The sequence below is a fragment of the Alternaria hordeiaustralica genome, assembly GCF_023758085.1.
Source record: "Alternaria hordeiaustralica strain BMP 2776 chromosome Unknown scaffold_4, whole genome shotgun sequence".
Classification (NCBI taxonomy): Eukaryota; Fungi; Ascomycota; class Dothideomycetes; order Pleosporales; family Pleosporaceae; genus Alternaria; species Alternaria hordeiaustralica.
Genome location: NW_026056776.1, coordinates 833366 through 857747, shown reverse-complemented (window position 1 = coordinate 857747; position 24382 = coordinate 833366). Strand labels below are relative to the sequence as shown.

Here is a 24382-nt window from a genome sequence, read left to right as displayed (position 1 = left end):
TCATCCCTCCAACACCTCGCATCAACAACAACCCCACTACCACCCCCGACGTGTCGCTGCGTGCCCAAACACACCCCGTCTCCCACCATGGCGACAGTACGGCCAATGCGCCCAACCGATCTCCTCCGAGTATCCCAATGCAACCTCGACCACCTCACAGAAACATACAACATCGGTTTCTACCTCGAGTACCTGACAAAATGGCCAGAGCTGTGCCAGATAATAGAAGGCATGGACGGCGAGATTGAAGGCTACAGTACGATACCACAGATCTTATATGTCCTATCTCATATTGCAGACACAATGTGGATGCTAACACCCCCCAAGTCCTAGGCAAACTCGAATCCTCGCCCTTCGACCCCCCGATAAAACCCTACAAGCCCTCCACAACCGGCGTCCAATACCCCAACTACCTCCCCTACCACGGCCACATCACCGCCCTCACCGTCGCCCCCTCCGCGCGCCGCCTCGGCTACGCAACCGCGCTGTCGTCTGCACTCGAACAATCGTCCGACGCGGCCAACGCGTGGTTTGTGGATTTGTTTGTCAGACGCAGCAATGAGATTGCGAAGGAACTGTATCGCAAGATGGGGTATAGTGTTTATCGGGTTGTCAAGGATTATTATAATGATGGCGAGGATGCGTTGGATATGCGGAAGAGTTGTAGTAGAGATGAGAAGGGGGAGTGTGTTAGGAAGGATGGGGAGGAGTGGGAGGTGGGCGCTGAGGACGTTTGGTGAGGCGGTAGGAGATGATGAGCTATATTCTTGAAGTGTGTGAAGGGTGGTGCGGGACGGGAAGGAGGATGCTGTATATACCCCGGTGCTGTGGAATTGAACGGCGGATGAGGCATGGCGGATGCATTGATATCAGTTACGGGGTAGATGATGTGAGTGAGGAGAGCATACCTTACTTGCGCTGCTAACAAGAACTCAGACCGAGCGACTACGAAAAGATAGTCTTAAAGAAGCATGAACATTGATCTTCAACGCAAGAACGGGCACACCCCGCTTCCATGCAATTAAAAATTCCTCAACATAACCCAAGCCAGGGTCTGGAACATATTCTCGACAAGTCTACTCACCAACCCAGAGCAGCCATCCCGATCCCCAAACTCACACTCGAAGTAACGTGCCACAACCAGGGAGCGGATCGGCCACACGGGATCTCGGCACCCGGGATGCAACGGTCAGCACAAACGAAGTTCCCTTTCCCGCGAATACGAGTCTGTGGGTAGATGCGCATGCGGAAGGGAGATTGCGTTTGCAGGGCCGCTGGCAGTGCGGTGTTGGGTTCGCGATGCACGTTCCCGTCGCAAGACACTTTTGGATGTGTAACCTTGGATGGAGGTACAACCCAAGGATTGGTTGGTCCGTGCTGAGTGAGCGAGCACATCGTAGGAGTGGTCTTCTTATGGCGATGGGCATCGGCAGTGAGGGCTATAGAAAAGATTCTGGTTGTGGGGAATCGTTGAGAGAGAATGAAGGCTAGTAATAGATCTCGAAGGACAGTAACATTTCACACAATTTGGCACTTCCTCGTCGCAGAATTATATGTAATCAAATGAAGGATGAATCTAGCTGGAATATGTTCTTTACAGCGGCTGGCACTGAAGAGAGATGGAACGCGACAAGAGTCCTGAATGTTGTTGTAGTCCGTAATCGTGTATCTAGGTGGCTACATTACATCAACACACAACAGAAGAGTAGAAGCAGCGCAACGTATGCGCCCATTGCACTATTTGCACTCGTCTCAGCACAATAACTATTCGAAGTGGTCGGTCGTATGCCACTTATCTTTACTGGCTTATTGTGACAATAGCAATCTTTTCCCTCTCACTTCATACCTATTGTGCGGCGCGAGGAGATGCCTGACGCCTAGCGTTGTTCCCACGAGCTTCTCTCACTTTTGACTCACAATCCCTATTCCCACAAACCCCGAATCCGTATCCACACCGCCAAGCCTCTGGTCGATATAAGATCTCAGAGTCGGAGCAGCTGCCATCCTTCTACCTTCTACCTACTACCTTTAATCTTCTACCTTACATCTCACACATTACGACCAACTTCCACTCCACCCACTCGCCCGCCGACCACTGATGCCTGGATTCCAATTCAAAATGTGTCTCAGCATCAACTTCTCGCCCAGCGCATGGCAAGACCCTCTCTCCATTCAACATTCTTTCATCGAGTACATCTGCGAAGCTGCGTACAAGTATCGTCTCCAATCAGCCGCTCACTACAACATCCCTATCGAAGTATGCCAAGCCACCCATGCCTCGAACCCAGATCGACTTGCGGACATCGACAGAGACTTCATGCTTTACGTGGGCTTCTACAACTTCGGCACCGACCCTGTCTTCGCCGTCTGTCGCCCGAAGATCGCGAAGCGTGGACGCGAAAAGGGAAAGGTCATGAAGGGAGCGGTGCAGGTATGGTCGAGGAACAAGTTCGTACCGCTTGTGCGTTTCTTCGAAGCTGAGTTTCCTCCGCTTGATGGGCCAGTGGCGGACGAAATCATGTACCAGTGGTGGCATGCCAACGGCGATACCTTCAATTGGACCTCACTGCCCACTGAGGTCAAAGAGCGAATCCTCATGTTCTGCATGCATCGTTCTCCGCCGCTACCTGTCCAGAAGAAGTCCAGAGGCCGCGTCCGCCATGTCAAGCAAGGCGCACCTGAGATCGTTGGCCAGTTGGGCAAATGGGCTTCCCTACTCACCGTGTCACACCAAGTTCGCGCGATCAGTCTTCGCCTGTGCTTCGCGGGAAGCAGAGACTTGGAGTTCAGCAACGGCCTGTGCATCGTGGCCGAAAGCTTGTTCAGCTTCAAGCGCAGCATTCGCAGACTAGACAAGCATCGTCAATTGACGGAAGTGAACAGTCTTCCGACCGATGACAAGAACTGGGAGCTCGAGCAGACGTACAAGTCTTTTCCGAAGCTTTACCCACACCTGAACCGATACGCAACCTTCTACCACGGTATCCGAAAGATATACCTCCAACTCTCCTTCATTGACGGACTATATTTCTTCAAAGTGACCGCTGGTTCTTTCGCGCAACACCTAAAGCCACGTCAACTCAGCTACGAAGTGTTCGAGACAATTCCACACTTGAATGAGTTGATATTCAAGCTACCAGATGCTACTGGATATCTGGAAGATGATTTCCGACAGCAGCCAGTCAGCATCTTTTATGGCGAACCATTCAATTGTCCCCGTACCCTGCACCGACTCATCTACGAGAGCGCGGCTAAGGTTTTGGCCCCGTACAAGGTCGTCAAGTTTCACGGGTTCATGGACGAGGAAGAGCAGGTTCGATTCTTGAAGCTCCGCGACGTCGCTAAGAAGAGTTTAAGGATTACTACTGAAGAGCTGGAAGAGCTATATAAGGAAGAAATGGGGGGAATAGAGCTGGGAGAAAGTGTTGTTCCTGGCGTTGAGAAAGAAGAGCTTGTGAAAGAGGTGCGCGATGTCATCTACGATGAGTTTTGGCCGCCCAAGTGTCGCTGTGAGAGGTTGTGCCGAGAGGTCATTCATTCGAGCTATGACTGAGAGCGAGGCAGCTACAAGCCTACCACTTCGTGTTCAGAGCCTTATCATGTAACAGCCGGCTGAAAAACATGAAAGCTGATCCGCTGAGGAGCGCGGCACCCTGTTGATGATCAGTGCTTGCATGGGTCATGTGCTCATAGGTAGAGAGTAGCTTACCGAAAATACGATCAACCATCGATACCCATCCTTTGTGTCATGATCCGTGATGAGTGCACCGCCAATCGGCGTACCAACAAGACTCGCAATGGCGATAACGCTGTAGAAAGCTCCAATGCGTGCTCCCAACTTGTCGTCAGGTGTGATGTGGCCGATTATCGAGGGCGGAAGAGCAGTGACATTGCTAGTCAAGAAGCCGTATACGCAGACGAAGAAAATAAGAGTAGCCATGGAGTTGCCAAGTAGCCATAGGAAGAGACAAAGGCAGCCAGAGATGAGGGTAATGGGCCAGAGTAGGTTCAGCCTGCCAAGTCGGTCTCCTATGAAGCCTCCAAAAGTTGCGCCGATGATGCTGGAGCCGTTCAGCATGCACAAGAAGTAGTCGCTGACTTTGTTACCAGGGTAGACCGAGTTAGCATATGGCTTAAGATAATACGCCGGGATCCAAAGGCCTAGTATGGCAAGCCACGTTCCCATACATAGTACGGCATAGCGTGTGTCGAGGAATCCTTTGAAGTCGATAAGCGAGCCGAGCCCTTTGCGATCCGGTTTGCCACTGGGCTTGCTTGTAGAGATACGTAAAGCAACTAAGTAGCAAACACTGAGACAGTTAGCTGATAGAAGACTGATGCGGCGGCGGTAACATACGCTATCTTGACAGCAGCCAGACGTAGCGAGTTTGGGAAGCCTAATCTCGGCAGTAGTTGATCGAACATCAGCGGGAAGCCAATTCCACCCAGTGCCGACCCTGTAGATACTAACCCCATAGCCAAGGCACGTCGCTCTTTGAAGTGCTGGCCAACTACCGTGACCGCTGGCTGTACACCGAAAGCAATGGTAAAGCCCATCAGCAAGCCTTGCGTCATCAGAACCAACCAAAACTGTCCAGGGTGTATGAACGACAGTATGATGAGGGCCAGCACAGTGCCAGCGCCTGAGCCAAGGTAGAGGTTCTGATTATGGCGTCAGTCTTCTTCAAGGAGTGGCGGGGACGAGTACTAACCGTAACACCATATCGATCGCAAAGAGCACCGGAAAGAGCAGCCAGTAAGTTCATGAGCGCCATCTGAACCGTCCCAATGAATGCGATAGTCGATGGCGGCGTCTCTTTCAGGAAGTCGCTGCTATAATAGTTCTGGAAGAAACCAAAGCTGTTCATAACCCCAAAGGAGGCGTAGTACACCAGTATGGAGCCCAAAACCGTGAGCCATGCCGCACGCCCACCCTCGCGCACCTGTAACTTATACGATTCGGTATCCGTACTGCTTTCCGTGTCGTGACGTCCAAAGGTATCTATGGTCTTTTCGGTCATTGCGTAGACGTTGAGAATGGCGGGCTCAAAGTAAAGATATAGGTTGATCTGCGTTCTTCACCGGTCCTTCGTCCAACACTATATATAGGCTTCGTTACCATACCACACAATTCATCGACATAATGAGGTCTAGTGGAAATCGAGCTTGCCAGGTCATGAGAGTACGTCGGAAGGGAACAACCGTTTACGTTAGCCGTTCTACCCATAGCCCCAGTGTACGTTTTTTCTGTTGGCTTGGTATGTACGTGATCGTCACAAATCGTGTCGGAAATGTGGGTTCGTGAACCTTGAACTCATGAAAAGGTTGGCATGATCGTCATGAAGCCAAATGCTGTCACTATCGACGGGTCGGTGATCGATTTGAGCATGGCTGTTGGCGACGTAGCAAGAGAACTGGTGGATACGTACAGCTCGGATGTAGCCCGAGACGTTACGTGCGGAGTGTTTTCAGGCCCACTGGCAATGACGCCTTCGACGACAGTAGACATGTCATCTCGGCTGCGGTATGCCTCTTGTGGATATGACTCCAATGAACATGCTAGCCGCTTTGTGCTACACATGACGGAATGCTATTGGACTACTTGAAGCACAGCTCCACCTGTGTATTGACTGATGATGCCCAAGAAGTCGGTCGTTCCTGACAAATAAGTAAGCTGGCAAGGTCAAGATATCATGCATCTGGCATGATGGTCGCGGGCTTCGTTTCCTGTACGTCGTTCATGAGCGACATGCCAAACCTGTGTCTTCCGTTCAGTTGCACAGAAAAGTCAGATGTAATCTCTCCTTACTGTGAAGACTTGGTCGGCACTGTAATAAGCGGTCTCTTTCGCCGAAGTTTATGAATGAGCAGACCCGGCCAGGGATGTTGGGAGGTTATTGCCGTCGCAAGCCAAACGTTCACTGTTATCCGACCAGGCCGTTGGATGCAGCAAGATTTCGGCAAGACCAAGAAGTGTTTCCACGGCGGTTCTGAAGAACAAGTCGTGCTAAGTCCACATGGTTTAACGTTCCAAGGATGTCGTGGCCTCCAGGGCTTGCACCACTGCAGACAAAACGGGACTCCAGAATCGTCAAGAACGCCCGCCTGTTGAACAGTATCGAGGCGAAAGGTATGATTACGAGTGATCTGGGTAGTTATTTCGGTCGGCGTTGTACATGCGGAGAGCGGGCTGTGAGTCCGGATGGAATCAGGGGATGAAGGTGCGATGGCTCACGGGTCAGGCACGGAAATAACGACTAGCGCGACGCTAGTACGGAAGTACAGCAAACCAGCCGTGCCTGCACAGATGCCGACATCACTATCGCATCTTACGAAAGCTGGCACGGTACATATCAGGATGACCGATATCAAAGAGCCCCAGACCACGATGCCTGCTTGGTTCGAAGAAAACCCCTCACACGACCATATTCCTCCCGAGACCCAGCGGCTTCTCGAAACGTGGAGTGGAATCCCATCAGATGACGTACTTGATCATGTTGTCCGACTTCGTGAGAAAGCCTGGAAGGTCCATCCATATCCTTGTATTGGGCAGTTTCGGTTTCTCGATCCCAGTTTCTCCGAGCTCCCGGACGAGCGCAAAGAGATTGTTGAACGCCTACGCAAAGGTCAAAAGCTGTTAGACATGGCTTGCTGCGTCGGCCAGACTATTCGTACGCTTGCGAACGATGGAGCACCGACTGAGAATATGTACGGTTGCGACTTGCAGTCAGACTTCATCGAGCTGGGTTATGAGTTGTTTCGCGATCGAGAGAAGCTCAAGACGAGGTTCTTGATAGCCGACATTTTCGATCCTCGATCAGCGCTCATGGGCATCAAAGGGCAGGTCGACATGGTATATGCCGGATCTTTCTTCCACCTGTGGGGATATGAGAAACAAGTCGAAGTCTCCAAAGCCGTTATCGCGTTGCTACGCCCTCAACCAGGCTCTACGATACTCGGTCGACAGGTCGGGGCCACCGAGCCCCTCGAGAAGGAAGGTCCTACAGGCACGATGTATCGACATAATGTGGAGAGCTTTCAGAAGATGTGGAACGAGATAGGCAATGATCTCGGTATCAACTTCACCGTGGATGCCAAGCTCAAGCCGCTGGGTAGGGACCATCAGAAATTCCATCTAGACGACACTACAAGGCGGCTGTGGTTTGTCGTACGCCGTGGATAGCGCGCTTCATCTCTGCATACCGTTCAAGGAAAATGTTGGACGCCCATTATCAATACAACACCTAAAAGTCTACATTGTCTTGGGATGTTACCAGATCTCGTCGTTGTATTGATGTAGATTACAGCGCACTTGTTCAGTCTCTCCCTCGCATCTTTGATTGCTTTTTGGACTGTTCACGAGAACACCCAACCCGAAGTTTCCTGTGCCTTCCCGTGTAATGTAGTTAGTACGTCCGTCTCGGTCCGTACCTGAACAGGTATAGACGTTCAGTTATTCGAAGTGTCTGGCCCTCATCTTCTGGTGCAAAGCCGTACAAAGAGCGTGGAGTCAGGAAGTCAGATCAGATCTGTATGCATCTTAGCGAAGAGCTCTAATGCAAAGTTCCGCACCAGGTGGACATTGTCGCTATTTTTGCGCAGCAGCACTAACATATTCGCTCAACGCAGTCCAATTTTGCCGGGATGCGTAGGGATAAAGGGTCCAACTACGGCAGCCCTGTCCGCACTTTTACTTTAAGCCTAATTCCCCATACTTTTCGATATTTCGCCTTCAATTTCGAGAAGGTTGCTGATTGGCCAATTCACTCTCGGACCGTAACATCGGGAAAGCCACTTGCCTGGCTGCAGGAAGAAGTGCAAACTTCTGCTCGGTAAACATCAGTCGATCAACATCTGCCGGCGGGCGACGGTCACGTTCTCGTGTTCATTTATGGCGGTAGCAGGAATGTACGCGTTCTAGCCCATCTTGACCGAGCCAGAACACCGAGGCAGGCAAGGGGTCTGTAGTTCATCTATCCAAATGAAATGCGAGATGCAATACTCAGCTCAGCCGCTTCGTTAGTGTGAAAATGTTGCGGTCGCAAGCATAGATATTGTCTATAAGACATGGACGTTCAGCATCAATCCCGGTACCAACTCATCCCCCCAAAGTCAACTTTTAGCCAAGGCCAGAAACGACATTATGAAGTTTTCCATAGGTTTGGCGGTAGCGCTCATTGCAAGTGTAGAAGCATCTAGTCGCATAAAGAGGCAGTTCGGATATCCTGATGGTATGGACTCGTTTCACACGTCGACGAATCTTTCTAACACCGTCATTAGTGGAAGATTGTGGATTAGATGCGTTCGATGGGCATACGTCTGAAGCGGCACTCTTCTGTAGCAACATCCTCCGCTCAGGAACCGCAACTTCTACCATAACCAGTGGCTACACCACCACCACTACTACCACCCGGAAGACCACGGTAACCGTCCGGCCGACACCTACTTCTACACCGACGCCCAGCGCCACCCCTAAGCCAACCCCATCGTCTACGCCGAGGCCTACATCGTCATCAACCCCAATACCGTCTTCGTCTTCGACGCCCAAGCCATCCTCTTCGCCCACTCCCATACAGCCTTCTTCCACGATTGTTACTTCAACTCTCGTCTCGAGCCCATCTCCGTACGTCCCTATAGCACAACAGTTCGCACACTGCAAATAGCTAACATCTCCACAGCACGCCCACAGGCACACCAAGCTGCGGCATTGTAGCATACGTCAAGACCACGCCAGCCTACTACTTCGAGTCCAGCGGTACGAAGAACACGTTCCAAGCCTGTAGCGCGCTTTGCAAGGCCGATAGCAAGTGCCTGAGTTTTGGCTACGGTGAAGCCAACTGCATGCTTTTCGACGTTACTGCGTAAGTCCAACTCCTGTGCGTAGTCCCAACCTCTTGCTGACTGTGTTCGTAGTATCGACAACACCAACTACAATCCCATGAGCCCGTATACATTCTACGATGCCGCATGCCCCGCAGAGCTACCAGTACGTAAGCGCCAATTGGATATCTCGCTTGGTGGGCCAGGTGGCATTCACATCTCGCTTGGCCTCGGCAGCGGCGAGATATCCTCTGCATGCTCGTGCTTCATTACGAGGGGCCCAGCTAGTACGACAGTCACAAGGACAGTTTCGAGCGCGGTTGTCAGGACGAGCACTGTGACCAGCACTGTCACGAGAACGAGGGTCCCTGGTGCTGAGTGAACTAGACCACGGGAAGGAAGGACGGGCTGTTAACGAAAAGACTGAGATAGTGTTGCATATTTACTTTATTGTTCATCGCGTGTCCCCTTTCTGTTTAGATTGTCAGGTCTAACGTACTCTCTGAACTCAACATATCCCCACGGGCTTCTGGCTTGAATGCCTTTCCACCACCCACGAGATGCATGCGTGCTACCATCTCACGGACGGTGCTGCAGCTGCATGGCCGCGCATCAACTGCCTTGATGGCCAGGCTGGACATCGCATGGTCCAGGACATCATGATCTGCGAACCATTGATCTTGTTCCAAATATTCTGCATGTCCCTCGTCTTCCTGACGATGACCCTTTGCATGCTAGCTGAAACCAGCTTCGTTGCGTATGTCATACCACGGCGGTCTTCGGGTCGTAGGCGCCGGCGCGCTCGTCGTGATAATTGTGCTGCTACGCGATATGTCTGGGATTTTCCATAGAATGGCCTTTCATATTGAGACTATCGCGCGGGGAATATGGTCGACATTGGAGGGCTGGAGATCGAGGAAGGCTTTGGGGAGAGCGAATAGACTAAGTCTCTGTGGCTATACTTTGTCAGCGAACATGCGTGTAGAATGAGTGTTCTATGTGACATACGCCGTATAGATCATTGACGTTACAGCTGATAAATGGCGAAAGGATATTCCTCACGTCTAACGCGTTCTTCTGAGAAGTCGCGCTTCGTCGCGAATGGGGACGCGTCAAACGGCCTCACCTATCGCCATCGTACCTAGGTAACGAAGCTGCAGCACTGCCAATTCGACAAAAGATATCACCATTCTCCCAGTTCGGGTTTGGGGTTGTCGCGCCAGAGATCGACCAAACGATCATCGTATGGCGCGTACATGGTAGAGCGTGGATCCCCCGCGTGGATGAGGGGCGACACCAGCGACATCACAAAAGCTTAGCTCAGCCCCATCTACATACCACCTTCCCCCAACCAACCACCCACCACAAAACAAACACATCCCGCACAATGGCGCATTTCTCCCAAATCACCAACCTAGCCGAATACGCAGCCTGCATCAAAGCCACAGCCGGAAAAACCGTTCTGCTAGCCTACTGGCCCGAAGACGAAACCACTAACGAGGTAGCCACCGCCCTGCAAAAGCTACTCCCGTCAACATCCTACGAACAGTACGATGTAGTCGACATTTACTGCTTCGACATGTATTCACTGCCTGATCTCGGCAATATGCTAGATGTGAGCTTTGTGCCGACGCTGATGTGGTTTATGGATGGTGTTATGGATGCGATTGTTTGGCATGAGGGGTGTGCGATTGAGGGGGAGAGTGTGGAGAGGGGGGTTAAGAGGGTGGTGGATAGGATTAAGGGAGGGGATATTGCGGGGGAGGATAGTGATGATGATTGGTAGATGGACGGGGTTCGGAAGAGGAGGATGAAGACTATCACGTTGAAATCTGTGTCTTGGAGAAGCATGGAGAAGTCTGTGGAGAGAAATTGTGGGTATCGAGCAACGGCTTGATAGTAACTTCTCTCGACTCTGTTACAATCCCTGGAAGCGAGATGCTCGACGTGGGGAGCTGGCGACGGCTACCTTTGGACTTATGTCATGGAGTTCTGCAGAGCATTTTACATTCGATTGGCGTCTATCGACTGGAAAGTTCCACCGGAAAACGACGCATCCTAGTACGTCTTCAATCTGGTCAACCATGTTCATCAGCTTTCTTACAAAATCCAAGAAAATCCAGTCTAGCTCCCCTCCCACACTATCGGTAATAGCAAGAGTCGCAGCTACCACTCCCCTGTTGAATCAATCTATGACAGTGCAAGAAGCCAGCGCCAACTTTGCGCTTTCTGAACACGCAGTAATTGCACTGTTTCGACTCACGCTGGCCTCGGCAAAACACTAGAAAGAACTACCCTCTTCTCCAGCTCCGCGACAAGCTCTACTAACAAGCGGTTTGCTTCACAAAGTTCTAGAAATATGCGATCTGGACCCAATTGAAACCATGCAAACATCAGCCCCCTGCCCTAATTCTACCTAATATCGATCCTTTGCCTAGTATTACCCCAATATTCGCCTTTCCTACACCAGGTACCCAAACGTCAATGGCGGGAAGCAACAGCGAACCAGCACTGATAGCTGCTTTCGTCCGGGAGATGCAGCGAAAGGATGAAGAGATTGAGGCGATGCGAAGGCAGAAGCGCGACGACGACGCAGCCCTCCGTATCGCTCACGAGAGAATCGCTCAGCTTAAGAAGGAGATAGCGATAAAAACAAAGCCCTGGTCAAGAGGAGAGCACAACAACGATGAGTCTAGCAGTTCTTTCGCCGGTAAGGTAAAGTCCACTGTTGACGCTGCCACTGGCAAGGCGTTCAAGGGCAAACAACCAGTTATGCCGACTACAAGAGCATTCATATCGTCCGAGAAGTTGCACGTCCCCCGCCGAAAAAGGAGAAAACACTGGTACGATTCCTGGTACAAAATCGAAACGAAAATAGTCTATAGCAACGATGAAGTCATGGAGATGGAGCTCCCATGTTTCGACTCAAAGTTCGATCACATCGGAATAGCTCGTCCAGTAGAGAACCCCGACGATCAGCACAGAAGCTGCTACCATTGCCTTCAATCGTACACAGAGAAGGACTTCTACGATCACTTGGGGGTCTGCAGGGCTTTCTGGAATCTTGCCGTACGCTGTGGGCACTGTGGCAGGATCTTCAAACTCAACGACGCTTTCTACGGCCTGCATGCTCCGGAGTGCAAGGTAGAATCGCAGGATACCGAGTTCTCTGGGTATCACTATACGCTGGCGAGTGCTGGGGTCTGAAGCGCGGTTCAGGGTTCGGGGGCATCGATCTCATAGTTTCGATGTCTGAGGACCGTAGTAGGATAGGAGGCACTGCAAAGTCAGTAAGATGGAAGCATTGCACAAATTTCCCAATATTAAAATGTAGCTACATGATTGTGATTTGGAATGAACAGCGCCACATGGCGCAGGTGTGCATACACCTGAAATCATTACCCACACGTTGAACAAAAGAAACAAACATGAGTAGTTCTCTGACGCGTGCCCACAGAATGTATCCGCACTATGGCAAGCGACGCGATGTCAACCTAGAGAATCATGCAGGTTCGGGTTGTATGATGCGTCATCGGACTAGGCACGCTCCGATGCCTACACCCGTGCTTTGATGGCGTCGTAGAGTATCTAGACGCGGTGAAGCTGCTAGACTACTACCATCTGAACTCTGATACTTCCCGCCATGCCTACGCGCCTCTAGCACGTCTCCGGCACCCGTCAGTCTCGCCATGAAGTGTTGATGATCGCGTCTAGGGCTCTCGCCAAGGCTTGCACGGTACCGGGAGACGGCTATCTCAAAAGCTCCTTATTCACTACCCCGGGTGGCTCCACTCATGGCCGCCGTCCATGCTCAACCCACGAGTGCAAACGATGCCAACGACCAGGCTCTGTGGCCTCAGACGCCGGTGCAACTCCAAAGAGGGCGGCAGCCAAAGGACTCGCAGGCCAAGATCGTGTCCTTTGGCCCTGTGCGCTCGCTCGACCAATTCGAGACGTCGTTGCGCGAATACCTGAGGAGTCCCCCCAAGGAGCCTGAGCACACCGAGGCCCAATTCGCCTTCGATATCGACACGTCCTTCGCAGTCCCGTTGGCTACTAAGCAGACGCCGTCCCAGCAGCCTCAGCAGGCAACTCAGCCGCCGCCGCTGCAACAACAACAGCCACCACCCCACCTCGCCCACCAATACAACCATGCACCACCCGGCTACCAGTCTGCGCATTTCCCTGCGCAGTACCACTCCCTCGCGGACCCCACTGCCGCGCTGGGGCACACCTATGCCGAGTCTATTGAGCCCAACAATGGCGCGTCCAAGACGGCGGAGCAGAAAGTCGCATTGAGCGTCAGAGAGGCGCTGCAGCCGACGCCGGAGGACTCCAAGGTGAGGATGCGCAAGCAGCGGGCGGTTGCCAAGTGCTGCGTGGACACGATACAGAGGATCGACGGATACCGCTACAGCTTCCACAACTGCTGGATCAGCCGGGAGGACGACAGCTACCGCTTCTCCTACTACTGCAACGACTCGCTGCTCAACAAGGACCGCGCTGCCAACGGCAAGGGCACCAAGCAGGGAAAGCGCGCCACGAAGCCCGTCTACGACTGCAAAGGCGTCTTGTCTATCAAGTTCTCGGCCACCAAACAGACGCTCGACGTCTTCTACAAGCACGTGCCCATACACAAGACATACGAAGAGCGCGCCCCGCCGCCACGAAAGGACTCGAAGCGGCGCAAGTACCTGGAGGAGAACGACCCAGAGGCGCTGGCCAGGCTCGCAAGCCGCTCGAGGCAGCTGAGCAGCGAAGACCCGGACACACCCAGGGTGTTGAAGAAGAAGCGATCCGACCCTCCACCAGAGCCCCCGAGGCCCTTCAACACAATCGAGAGCGATTTGAGGCAACAGAGTCTGCGTTCCTTGTTGGAGCTGATCCAGCCACCTGCGGAGTCACAGCACACAATCATAGAAACTCCAACACCACCTCCTCCGCCGCCTCCGCCTCCGCCCCAGCGTCCCCCTCCGCAAAGACCCCACCCCGGACCACGCCCTACGCTACACGTTGAAACGCAAGCCATAGCAGCACCACAGCGGAAACGTCCAAGGAATAGTTGCGACGTCTGCAAGGCAAAGAAGACCAAGGTAAGACAGCGCCCATGGCATGTTCAAGTAACGGGAGCTGACATACGCAGTGCGATGGCATAAGACCTGCCTGTTCGACCTGTAACGACAAGAAACGGGTGTGCTTCTACTCGGAGCCAGCCAACGGCGAGGACCAGCGCCCACCCACCAATACCCCCGAACCCGCACGTCAATCTGCGAACAATGCCATGTCCGAGCTCGAGATGCTGAAGAAACAGCTTGAGGAAGCAAAGGCCAAGATACGAGAATTTGAGTCGGAGAAGCGAGCGTCGACTACTCCTGTTCAGACGCCGCAGATGGGACCGCGGCCTCGATCGCAGCAATCTAAAGCCCAGCAGCAACCGCCGCAACCGCATTCGCAGCCCGCACCACAACCACAACAAGTACATATGCAGCAACAGCCACAGCACATGCAGGTCCCACCACAGCCCCGCCATCGGCCACATGTCGCTCAAGCGCAGGCCTTACCTCATGCTTCTCAGCAGCTGCAGCGTCAACAGTCGATACCAAACCACCGCCAACAACTGCAGCAACTCAATCAGGGCCTCCCGCATGGCATAAGAAGCCCACAGCAGCAACTAGCCTACAAGATTGGTAGTCAATCACCCCAACAACGCCTTCCGAACGTGCCGCAACAACCTCAGCAGACACAGCCTCAGCAGATTGGGCCCCCGCAACAATCTCTCACGCCGCAACAACAGTTCCAAGCAGCAGCCGCGCAGCAAATGCAGACTACGCAGCTCCAGACACACCCAAACTACTTCACCGCCAACCACTCCAATCACTCTCCGTACGCAACCCTCCATCGAACTATGCCGCAGAACACGCTGCCGGTCAATACCATGGCCACTCAGCCCATGGTGGCCCAGAATAGCATAGCGGGGCAGACAAACGCACACCTACCGCAGACGCAGCCTCAACAGCCCCCCGCACCCGCCATCGATACAAGCAATGGATTTGGGCGCGGCGACTTTGCATGGGCGCCGAATGGATACTATGGGTACCAAAACGCGGCACCGCAGCAGCAGCAACAAACCCAACAGCAGAATCAGCAACAGCAGCAGCAGGACCAATGGGCCGCGGCAAGAGGGCCAGGTGTTTACAGATGAGCACCGCGCAGCTTGACGCTTATCAAAGAGGTGGCCGATTATCATTTTACGAGACAAATATTGCAGTTACCTTAGCGAGTTTATCATGATCTAGCAAGTTTGGCGTTGAGAAAGGATACATACACATACCAGATACCCAGGATATACGAATATGAATGAAGGAATGATCACCCACTGCATACAACACATACAGAAGAAGTAGAACGGTGACTATGTGTCTTGATAAACGTGTTGATTCAGCTGTCAAACTGCGCTACATCATGGTTCCAACGCCTGAATGCCGCTTCATGGCCTTTCTCCCAGAGCCTGTGTATGTACGCCATGCCGCTCCCAAAACGCCTTGCAAATGCTAGCCGCCGCGCCATTCTCCTTGTAGCATGCGCCGGAGAGGTCTTGTCATAAATGATCTACTAGAACCCAATCTTTTGACCTAGACCGCGGAACGTGTCACTGATGCCACCGCCCATGCCAGACGACTTATCGTTCATCTTCTGCGACGAGATTTCCATACCCGCTGCTTGCATGTTGAGGCGCGTTAAGCGAAGGCGCAGGGTGTGATCGTATGCTTCGGCCATTTTGAGGGCATCGGCGTGGACGTCATGGCGGGGGTCGGTGGGTGGGCAGATGAGCAGGCGGTCAACGAGGTCTATCCGCGCATTGAGAAGGCGTTGGTTGATCATCTCTTCCAAGTCCTCATCAATCGTTCGGCCTTGTGCCGGCGGGAACTTGGACGCCATCTCGTCGAGCGTGACGCAGCTAAAAGGTATGAAGTACTGCACAATGCTCTTCCTCCTGATCCGGCTGTAGATTGTGTTGAGCATCTTGGAGAGGTAGAGGTCGAGGAGGTAGTCGTTGCGGTAGCCTTCGAGCACTTCGAGACAGGCGCTGTACTTGGAGTTGCAGAAGAGGTTGATGGCGCGGCGGATGTGGGGTTCGAGCTCAAGGAAGTTGCGGAATTCGCTGTTTGCTAGCACCTTGTTTTGTAGGTCGGTGCGGTCCATGTAGGCAAGCGCGCAGAGACCGCCATATACGGCGATGTCATTGCCCGAGATGACCTCCTTCTGCCATGTAATGTTTGCTGCTGGCTCTGCAGTCAAGTATGCCGCTGAGGTGCCGAGGAAAGCTGTCGCAGCTTCGCGGTAGTTGCCGGTAGCCATGTGGCATAGACCGCTGCAGGCAGAGATGATGGGCTCCAGCTTAGCCTTCTCATCGCCCTTGAGCTGGGTGGCTTCCGACTTGGCCAGGTTGGCTAGTACAGTTGTCCATGACTTCTGTGCGATGCTAACGTATACGAGGCGGAGGGTCATATCGGCAAGGTGCTTGGGAGAGGTGCAGTGTTCGCGCATCTTCATGTAGGCCTTGTGTGCGCTGCTGAAGTCGCCGGTGTCGTAGTAGAAGTGACCGAGGTCTTCATTGCCCATCTGCAGAGTGTAAGTGTATTGGCACCTGTTTCCCCGATGTCTCCACTTACTCGTATGCTCTCCTTGATCAGGTTGTTCTTGTATGACTTCAACTCGTGCTCTAGCCGGTCGTGCTCCTCGCGCACCATCCTCGTCTGCCTCTCAACCCATGTCGTGTCGACCACGGAAGCACCATCTTGTGGTGATATGCGACTGTATTCTTCTACTAGACTCTGGTATAGAGCAACATTCTTGCCCTTCTTTGCCTCCGCGATGGCAAGGCGGTATGCGTCGGCGGCGAGGTATGGCGAGTGGGCGCCGATGTGGTGCAGGCGGTCGATTCGTGTGTACCCTGCAAGATGGATTAGTATACAGATATCTGGAGAGACACTGTAAGAGACGTACCGGTGTAGTTGGCAATGTATGATTCTAGGTCAAACTTGGGAGGGTCTATCGGAGTTAGCGAACATGCGCCATTGTTGTATCGGTTATGTCATACCCTTAACCACGATTTCGCCCTTTGACCTCTGGTCCTGGAAGAAAGGCGATTGCTCGATATTCGAAGCCATGGTGGCAGTGATGTGAGAGAGGGAGAGTGGGCGTGGTTGCGGCGTAATGCTGGGAGTCGATGGAGCTACAAGCTGTCTAGGTCGCTGCTGCCTTCCCACCGCGGGGAACTGAGCACGGACCTTCACTCGCCGCTCCGCCCACTTTCCATCACGACGCGCAGTCACGGGGGCGCTTGTGGCCTTTTCCTTCTCCCACCTGCAGCATGGTTTGAGTGAAGCAAGCCTGGCGCGATAATCTGGCCGCGGAGTTGTCCAGACATCTCAAGCGTTGTTTCTGAAAACAACACCGCATATGCATCTAGACTCGACAATAGCCAGCACGAGGCCGTGAGAGTACATATCGTTGAAACACGGCCATGCAAGCACTGGATACTTGCTTATGGCTACAATGCCTAGGCCTGCAAAGCCTCTAGACTTTCCTCTTCGCATAACCTCTGTAGTCACGAAAACAAATCCAGTTCAATGCCCTCCTGCATCGCCAAAGCGTCAGCGTCCCCCACGAGCACGCACCCGCAGACCCTCCATACCACCGCAATAAATAAACATACCCCCATAGAAAAACAATTCTCTGCGTCAATGCATTCTCCACGCTTAGGCGGACCCGATGTTCCGGTATCGAAAAAAGGCCTGCCGTCCGTCCCATACTTTATCCACACACACATGGTCAGCTGTGGCTGAGGCTGAATCCAGGCCAACGCAACGGGTAACGCCCTGCCTGCTGCCCTGGATAAACTGGTCATCGGAAAGTTGTGGCAGCTTACTTTGAGTAACGGGTATGAGAGCCGAAATTTCCAGAGACCGGACTTTGGGGAGATCTACGACGCAGGTCCGGGGCGTGGTTCATGTCAGCTCCTTCCACGCCCTGGGGTACTTGGACCTCCTCGGAGCTGCAGATGTGTAGGTAGTCGGTTTCGACGGGATGAGTATGTAGAATTTACGTGTAGTCAAGTAATAGAGTGTTTGAAGCAGTCACGGATCATGTGTGTGCAAGTATAATGATGGTGATAGTCAATAGATTCAGATACTATGTCTTCGCGTCCAGCACGTCCATTACAGCTCGCTCGCAAGCGCAAACTCCAAAAGCCCCAGTGGTATCGATCGAGAAAAGTACAAGAATACAAAAGCTACAAGCTTGGTAGTACAGCAAAGAAGGTCGTTGGGGTGTTCGTTCGTTCATCATGCCGTGTCTGTGTACGGGCTGTCTTGCAACCTTTTGTAGATCCCATCCGTATCGCTCAAAACGCTCGCAGCAAAAGCAAATATCGTATCGCTATTCGTACTCAGAGAGTCCACTCTAGTGGTGCTGTCTCCATGCTCACCCCGTTGATGCCGCCGACGATGTTGTCGGGCACCCAAGGTCCTCTCTCCTCCCTCGTCGCGGAATGCAGGGCATCTGCGCGGTTGAAGGTCTGAACGTCCAGGTCCGTGACGTAAGACTTGCCGTCAGGCAGCTTCATGCGCACTTCAAACTCTTGATCGAGCATCATGTCGTCTTTCCATAGCCTTCTCTGGCCGTCGTATACGCACAAGACGCGCTTCTTCATCTTCATCTTGTCGGTTGCGCAACCCCAGGATACGGGGTAGTTCTTGCGCTTCTTGCGTCCAGAGCCGGTGATGGCTACGCCTCCTTTGGAGAAGGTAAGGCCGGCGCGAGGGCCCGACTTCTGGACGCGAGAGGAGGATTGGTGGTTTGGTAGGTGGTTGCCACCCCCGACGTGCTGCGTTGCGCCGACACCTCGGGGATGTGTTAATTGTCAATGTTGTTTGGAGGACTTCATTGCGCCCTTGCCGGAGCGAGCGCGACGAGAGCCGTAAGTGGCATCTTCGTGGTCGTCATTGTCGACCTCGTCTTCCTCGAAGTCATCCTCTTCGTCTTCATCGTAGTTGGGGACAGTGTACTCGATGCTCTTAGACAGACCATTGCGGTCAAGTGTCTCGGTGACGTCTGGATCCTCTGCAACCGATGTGAGCAGGCGTTGGTTGATGGCCTCGCTGGGATCGGTTTGCTGAACGACGCGAAGCACGCAGTCGTCCAAGTGCTCGTAGAACTCTTGCGCGTTGGCAAAGGTGACCGAGCAGGTGGAGCAAGTACCAGCAACACTGGGCTGCGAGCCACCGAAAGCCTTGCGGCCAGATGGGCTCTTCTTGCGGCTGTTGGGAGGGTTCTGCTCGACACCGTGAACCGATGTAAGATGCCTCTTGAAGACATCAGCGCGGTTGAACGACTTCTCAGCCGCTGAACCGCTACCTGGACAGAAGCCGCAGACCATGGTACCCTTGTAGTGTGTGAGTGTGTGGCGATTCTTGTCATACTTCCTTGCGAAACCCTTCGAGTAGTATTCGCAGGTCGCGATAGGACATTTCTCTGGTCGTTCAGCACGGTGTGTGAGCATGTGCGCCTTCAGGTCTTTGAAGACGCGTCCACACTCGGGCAGTGGGCACATGCCCTTTTCGCGGGTCTCATCCTTGTCATAGCTGCTTCCGCTCTTGCGGCTGGTGCCTGAGTTTTGTGATTGGACAGAGACGACGGAGCCTCGCCGTTGTCCGCCAGGTTGAGGGTAAGGCTGATATCGTTGAGTGTGTAGGTATGGGCTAGCGCTACCCCCTTTAATGTGTGCCGAACCGGGACTCTGGGTGCGCGATGAGAGTTGAGAGAGAGCTGGGGAAGGCGGCTGCTCGACAATGGGGAAATAGGGAGATGGAGTAGCCCTGATCTCAGGGTATGGGCTCTGAGGTGCGAATGGGAAGGGCTGAATGAGATTAGGATCTGCTTGAGTTGCGTTAGTTTCTGTTGCATGTAGCGTTGAAAGGCAACCAACAAGATTGAAAAGAATGAAAAGACTGCGGAACTGAAGTGACTGAAGGAGAATTGACTGATGGAATACGGGGTGTGTTGACCGTGTCCGGTAAAAGAAAGTTCCCCCGCCCATCTGACCTGGAAGACCATTTGGCTGAAGCTGGAGTCATAGGCGTCTTGAATACATGCCGCATGAAGCTTTGCGACGGAGAAGATGTAATGAAAGAAGCAGGCGAGGTTTTCGGTAAAGGAACAGTCGACTTACCCACATACGACTTATCAGCCGCTACCATCCCTGAGTAGTCATAGCCAGAAGAGACACCGAGTCCCAGTGTGTGCCACGACTCGTTGAATTGCGGAACAAGTGATGGGGAGCCCATTGCAGAAGACGACACTGAAGCGCCAGATTCGGAAGATGCCGAAAGCACAGGGGGGATTTCGTGGAAAGAATGTGAAGTGGAATGTGGAGAGCCTGCTGGGGTTTGATACTGATATGGCTTGACACCTTGTGCGATGGCATCGTAGTGGTATTGTAGATCTTGTGGCCGCTGGAGGTCTGCAAGAGTAGCCATTGGGTCAAAGGGAGCGCTGAAAGCGTGCTCCATGGCATATGTTGAGGCAGGCACATAAGGTTGGTTGTGGTGAAACTCTAGATGCTGCTCTTGAGGGTTGGAGTAGAGCTCGAAGTCGTGAGCCATGTTCGGTGTATATTGGGCGTAGTCAACCATGATGAGGAATGTGGTAGGTCGAGCAATGCAGGTTGCAACAGATAGGAATTGAACTGCAGCCGATGCCTATATCCGTAAATGGAGTCAGCATAAGCACTGAGTAGGTGCGATCGGATCGATGGTGTTTGGTTGGTAGGGCTAGCGCAAATTATAAGGGACCGACAGGGGAAAGCTTACCTTCCCGGAGGAAGTGCCGATCAAATCCTAAGGTTGTCGTATGAGTCGGCGAATAGTCAAAGGGCGTCGAAACTCTGCTGATCTTTTACTGCATGTGGGTACGGGAGTGACAGCGCGTAGTCCCTCTCCGTTGAGTAGTCCTGGAGGCGGCTGGCTGAAGCGAAGGACAAGTCAGAAGCCGGAAGGACTATGATCCTGAAGGGTAATCCACGGCGTCGGACAGGATCTGGATGAAGTAGTGTTTGCGTTGATCATAGGCCTGGATGGAGGACGATGCCTTGGGGGGCGAAGTTGGTTTATACATAAGGCCCAAGACAAGACCGCAATGGCCCCCAGCGGGAAACAGTGCACGAAGCTATACGACGGCAGGCCAGGCCCCTGTCCTGGAGGCTTGACTGCCCTATGCGCTTGGGCCTCTGGCATGAGGTGGTAGATTAGGAAACGGTCAGGCCACGCTAGGAAAAATAAAAAGAAGGCAGAAGTTACCGGCCGCCGTCAATTCACGTCCCCGCCTCGATCGCGCGCTCCGGCCTCCCAGTGGTAGCACTAACCCCTTGGGAGTCGCGGTGTGCCCGACCCCTGTCCACGCAAGTCGACGCACCAACAGAGCAAGCCATGCCGAAAGTGACGAGGGGTAGAGGGCCGTCAGCGAGTAGGCGAGCAGCGCGTGGGAGCCTTCACGCTGCATCTGGGCAAGACAAGCGCATTAGGGATAGACCCTGGAGAAGACGCACGCTTGATCACCGCTTCGGTCGGGGAGCCATGGGAGGACTGGGAAGCTGTCCTGCCATTCCGCACGCCTGGTGGCCCTTAGCGCATCTGCTACGCGATCCTCTCGCTTTGCCCGGACCGCTGTGGCTGGTGGCGCTAGCATGCGGCTGTGCAGGCAGTATGACGTCTCATTGGACGTGGGGCGCTGCTAATCTTAGACCATTGCCCTCAATCGGGTCGTTAAGCGAGTCCTCGTGGGGCTCGTCGCTGCACTGCCTCTCCAACAGGCCCTGTATCGCGCTGACCTCACCGTGTTTCTCATCGTCACATCGTCACTGCGGGACTGACTCCAGCATGCCCACCCACTCTTCGTGACTAACCAGCCTCTGAAGTCGTGGTGCGTCATGGCACATTGTGACCGCCTACATGAGCACATCGCAAGGCTACTGTGGCATGGCGTGACATGGTCCTCTGAATAATCTTGGTTGCGTTTCGAAGTGGTGGGCGCGGGCGTTGTCTGGTCGCGAGCAAACACACTTGCCCTACAACCGTAACCGTTTCGTAGCCTTGGACCGGGTGTGGGGAGCCAAGTCAGAGCAATCTCGCTCTGGGACCTTGCGCTGCCACGGCACGCCATGTGCACACGCCGTGTGTCTTTGACCAGAGGCTCCCGAGGACTAGTTGTCATACACGGACCTCATGTTCCGCACCATACTAACGCAGCGTCTGGTAATCAGCGTGACATCTTGTTCGCGTGGCCCCTGGACCCTCCTGGCCCGACCAAATGGATAAGGTTGTGGAAGGCGTCAACCGCACCCTCGCTGGTACGAGCCCTCCTATCAGCAGTGCCGCCTGGTTTTTGCCAAGTATACCGGCCGCAGTGCAACTGGCACCTGTTCATTGACTGCGTTACAACACCCTGATGCACCTCGACTATGGAATGTAACGCCGCTGTCTAGCATCGGCTTGGTACCCGTCTGACGCCATCAGCAATATTTCAACCTCCAGTATATCACGTCGCCATGGGCGCATCACTAATCTTTCCACCTGGTATATACTAGAGGCCGCCCATGGTGGCTTTGAAGAGCTAGTGGTAGTGTGTGCGGGGAGAACAGCCTTGGAATCCGTGCCACTTGACCAGTTGAGACTACTTTAGTCGCAGAAGCTACTCTTGTCAAGCAGTCCTCGACCCACGCTCTCAACGCGGTAGGGGAGCCGTGCATTTTGACAGGGCATAAATCCCCAAAGGAGTATGTGGCTGACGCACGTCAGTACAGCGAGCAATCGTGGTTGCAAAATGCAAGGCCAGAACCTATTTGGGTTTTGCGGCAGGATTATGATCCGAGCCTCGCGGGATGTTCGAATTCAGAGTACGCAATCGATTTAGCTATGCGCCCGCTCCAGAACCACAGTTGAGCCATGCATGAGCCCGCCAGACAGCATGTTTCAGGGTTGTGATTGCGCACTGCCGCAGATCGGTACTCAGGCAGGTAAATGACATCGTCCACGCTGACTGTTGAGCTTCGGTGGTCTCGAGTCGACAAGAACGTATACTGCAGCATCCGAAGAGCTTGTTCAAAATGCAAAAAAAGTATGGGAAGTCGCACCGCCACAAATTATTGCAATGGCCAGAACTTCCAGCGCACGGCATGACCCTGCTGGTCTTGCGTGTTTGGGTATGGGCATGCGGGACACAGCGATGAGAAGGGCCGACAGGAGACAAGCTATAGCGCAAAGGGCCTGTTTCGCGAAGATCCTAGTCGACCTCTTGTTGTGTGTTGCACATTCAACTCCGAACAATTATTGACCAGGTCGTGATTGTACCCGCCTGTATGCAAGACGTGTTTCATTTTCTGTTAATGGTGTTCGAAGGCACATGTCCTATTGGTGTGCGGACAGGTCTGCAGAGGCTTTGGCGACCTCCGGAATATTGACAAGCGATTCCCATCGAAGGATAAGCGCAGAGAGGCTTTCCACCGCTGCCACCAGCTTCCAAGCATACGATTAACCCCAAATGACACGACGGATTGAAGTGGGTTTAGAATAGTCAACACACCGTTTGGATCCGGAGCCGAGCGGGCGATGGCGCGACGTTCTCTTGCGTCGTTGACTAGCCACGCGATGTAGGCTCGGGCGTTTACTCTGTAGTCGTACTTTCTTCGCTTGCATCAAAACCTGATTCGATCAAGGTTGAAGCGACCCTCCGCCTGTAATGGGGTGCGGCGCTCGACTCACTAAGCGGTATATCCGCTTCTGGAAGGCCACACAAACGTGCGACCACAACAGCAACAGGCCATGGGCAGACACTTGGAACGCCCAAAGCCACTGCGACGGGTGATCAGCACAGGATTACTTGCTACTGAGTACCAATAGTTCGGAACCCTAGTTAAGATATCACGATCTTAGGGTTCCATGCCATGCGAACGATGCTACAACGAATGACAAGCCTTGAATACTCAGCGGGCTGTGATCATGCTTGACTGATAGCGCTGTGCGCCATCGTACACCAAGTCGTGCGAGCTCGGGAGCCAAAATTGGGCTCGTTACGATCGTACACCTCGCATTGCGAATGCACATTTCCGAGGAGAAGACTGCGAGTGTGGGCGGCATGGCCCGTTACAGGGCTTAAGTACCATGTTGATTATGGACCGCCGTCGGCCGGGCTCACCGTGAGGGAGTAGCAAGGTGTGAAAGGTAATTCGTTGGCGTCGGTCTCGCCTATGCACGCGCAACCCCGCAAGCAAGCCACGAACCCAATTAGGAGGGTGAGAACACCGGCCAGATGGTTGATCATCCTTCCCGCGCACCGTGAGCCGTGCCATGCTGTGTTGGGACGCGACACACATGACGGCCCGAAAGCGAACAAGGATGCGGAGTAAACGTACGAGGAGTTCTGCTGTCGCTGCCCGCGCATGCTTTTCTCGTCACCCATGCGTGTGTCCAGACCGTGGCTTCGGCTGATAGATTACCTTCCACGA

At 53.4% G+C, this 24382-nt stretch overlaps 9 protein-coding genes across 9 annotated transcripts; 6 read left to right on the top strand and 3 right to left on the bottom strand.

Annotated features, from left to right (window-relative positions):
• Positions 1–87: 87 nt before the first annotated feature.
• Positions 88–740, top strand: J4E84_003069 (uncharacterized protein; the record flags this gene model as incomplete). Its single annotated transcript, XM_049385687.1, has 2 exons — positions 88–256; positions 328–740. The coding sequence occupies 2 exons, from the start codon at positions 88–90 to the stop codon at positions 738–740; spliced, it is 582 nt and encodes a 193-aa protein (XP_049246564.1).
• A 1379-nt stretch (positions 741–2119) lies between these two features.
• Positions 2120–3553, top strand: J4E84_003068 (uncharacterized protein; the record flags this gene model as incomplete). The annotated part of the gene is made up of 1 exon (XM_049385686.1): positions 2120–3553. One exon carries the CDS (start codon positions 2120–2122, stop codon positions 3551–3553), a length of 1434 nt encoding a protein of 477 aa, XP_049246563.1.
• A 19-nt stretch (positions 3554–3572) lies between these two features.
• J4E84_003067 (uncharacterized protein) lies at positions 3573–5021 on the bottom strand (the record flags this gene model as incomplete). The annotated part of the gene is made up of 4 exons (XM_049385685.1): positions 3573–3593; positions 3710–4265; positions 4358–4662; positions 4713–5021. 4 exons carry the CDS (start codon positions 5019–5021, stop codon positions 3573–3575), a joined length of 1191 nt encoding a protein of 396 aa, XP_049246562.1.
• A 1337-nt stretch (positions 5022–6358) lies between these two features.
• On the top strand, positions 6359–7183 carry J4E84_003066 (uncharacterized protein; the record flags this gene model as incomplete). Its single annotated transcript, XM_049385684.1, has 1 exon — positions 6359–7183. One exon carries the CDS (start codon positions 6359–6361, stop codon positions 7181–7183), a length of 825 nt encoding a protein of 274 aa, XP_049246561.1.
• Positions 7184–10207: 3024 nt separating this feature from the next.
• Positions 10208–10606, top strand: J4E84_003065 (uncharacterized protein; the record flags this gene model as incomplete). Its single annotated transcript, XM_049385683.1, has 1 exon — positions 10208–10606. One exon carries the CDS (start codon positions 10208–10210, stop codon positions 10604–10606), a length of 399 nt encoding a protein of 132 aa, XP_049246560.1.
• Positions 10607–11304: 698 nt separating this feature from the next.
• J4E84_003064 (uncharacterized protein) lies at positions 11305–12027 on the top strand (the record flags this gene model as incomplete). Its single annotated transcript, XM_049385682.1, has 1 exon — positions 11305–12027. The coding sequence occupies one exon, from the start codon at positions 11305–11307 to the stop codon at positions 12025–12027; it is 723 nt and encodes a 240-aa protein (XP_049246559.1).
• A 587-nt stretch (positions 12028–12614) lies between these two features.
• Positions 12615–15022, top strand: J4E84_003063 (uncharacterized protein; the record flags this gene model as incomplete). The annotated part of the gene is made up of 2 exons (XM_049385681.1): positions 12615–13913; positions 13964–15022. 2 exons carry the CDS (start codon positions 12615–12617, stop codon positions 15020–15022), a joined length of 2358 nt encoding a protein of 785 aa, XP_049246558.1.
• A 410-nt stretch (positions 15023–15432) lies between these two features.
• J4E84_003062 (uncharacterized protein) lies at positions 15433–16991 on the bottom strand (the record flags this gene model as incomplete). Its single annotated transcript, XM_049385680.1, has 4 exons — positions 15433–16443; positions 16494–16774; positions 16828–16872; positions 16922–16991. 4 exons carry the CDS (start codon positions 16989–16991, stop codon positions 15433–15435), a joined length of 1407 nt encoding a protein of 468 aa, XP_049246557.1.
• A 1280-nt stretch (positions 16992–18271) lies between these two features.
• Positions 18272–20516, bottom strand: J4E84_003061 (uncharacterized protein; the record flags this gene model as incomplete). The annotated part of the gene is made up of 4 exons (XM_049385679.1): positions 18272–18655; positions 18700–18709; positions 18765–19758; positions 20054–20516. The coding sequence occupies 4 exons, from the start codon at positions 20514–20516 to the stop codon at positions 18272–18274; spliced, it is 1851 nt and encodes a 616-aa protein (XP_049246556.1).
• Positions 20517–24382: the final 3866 nt, after the last annotated feature.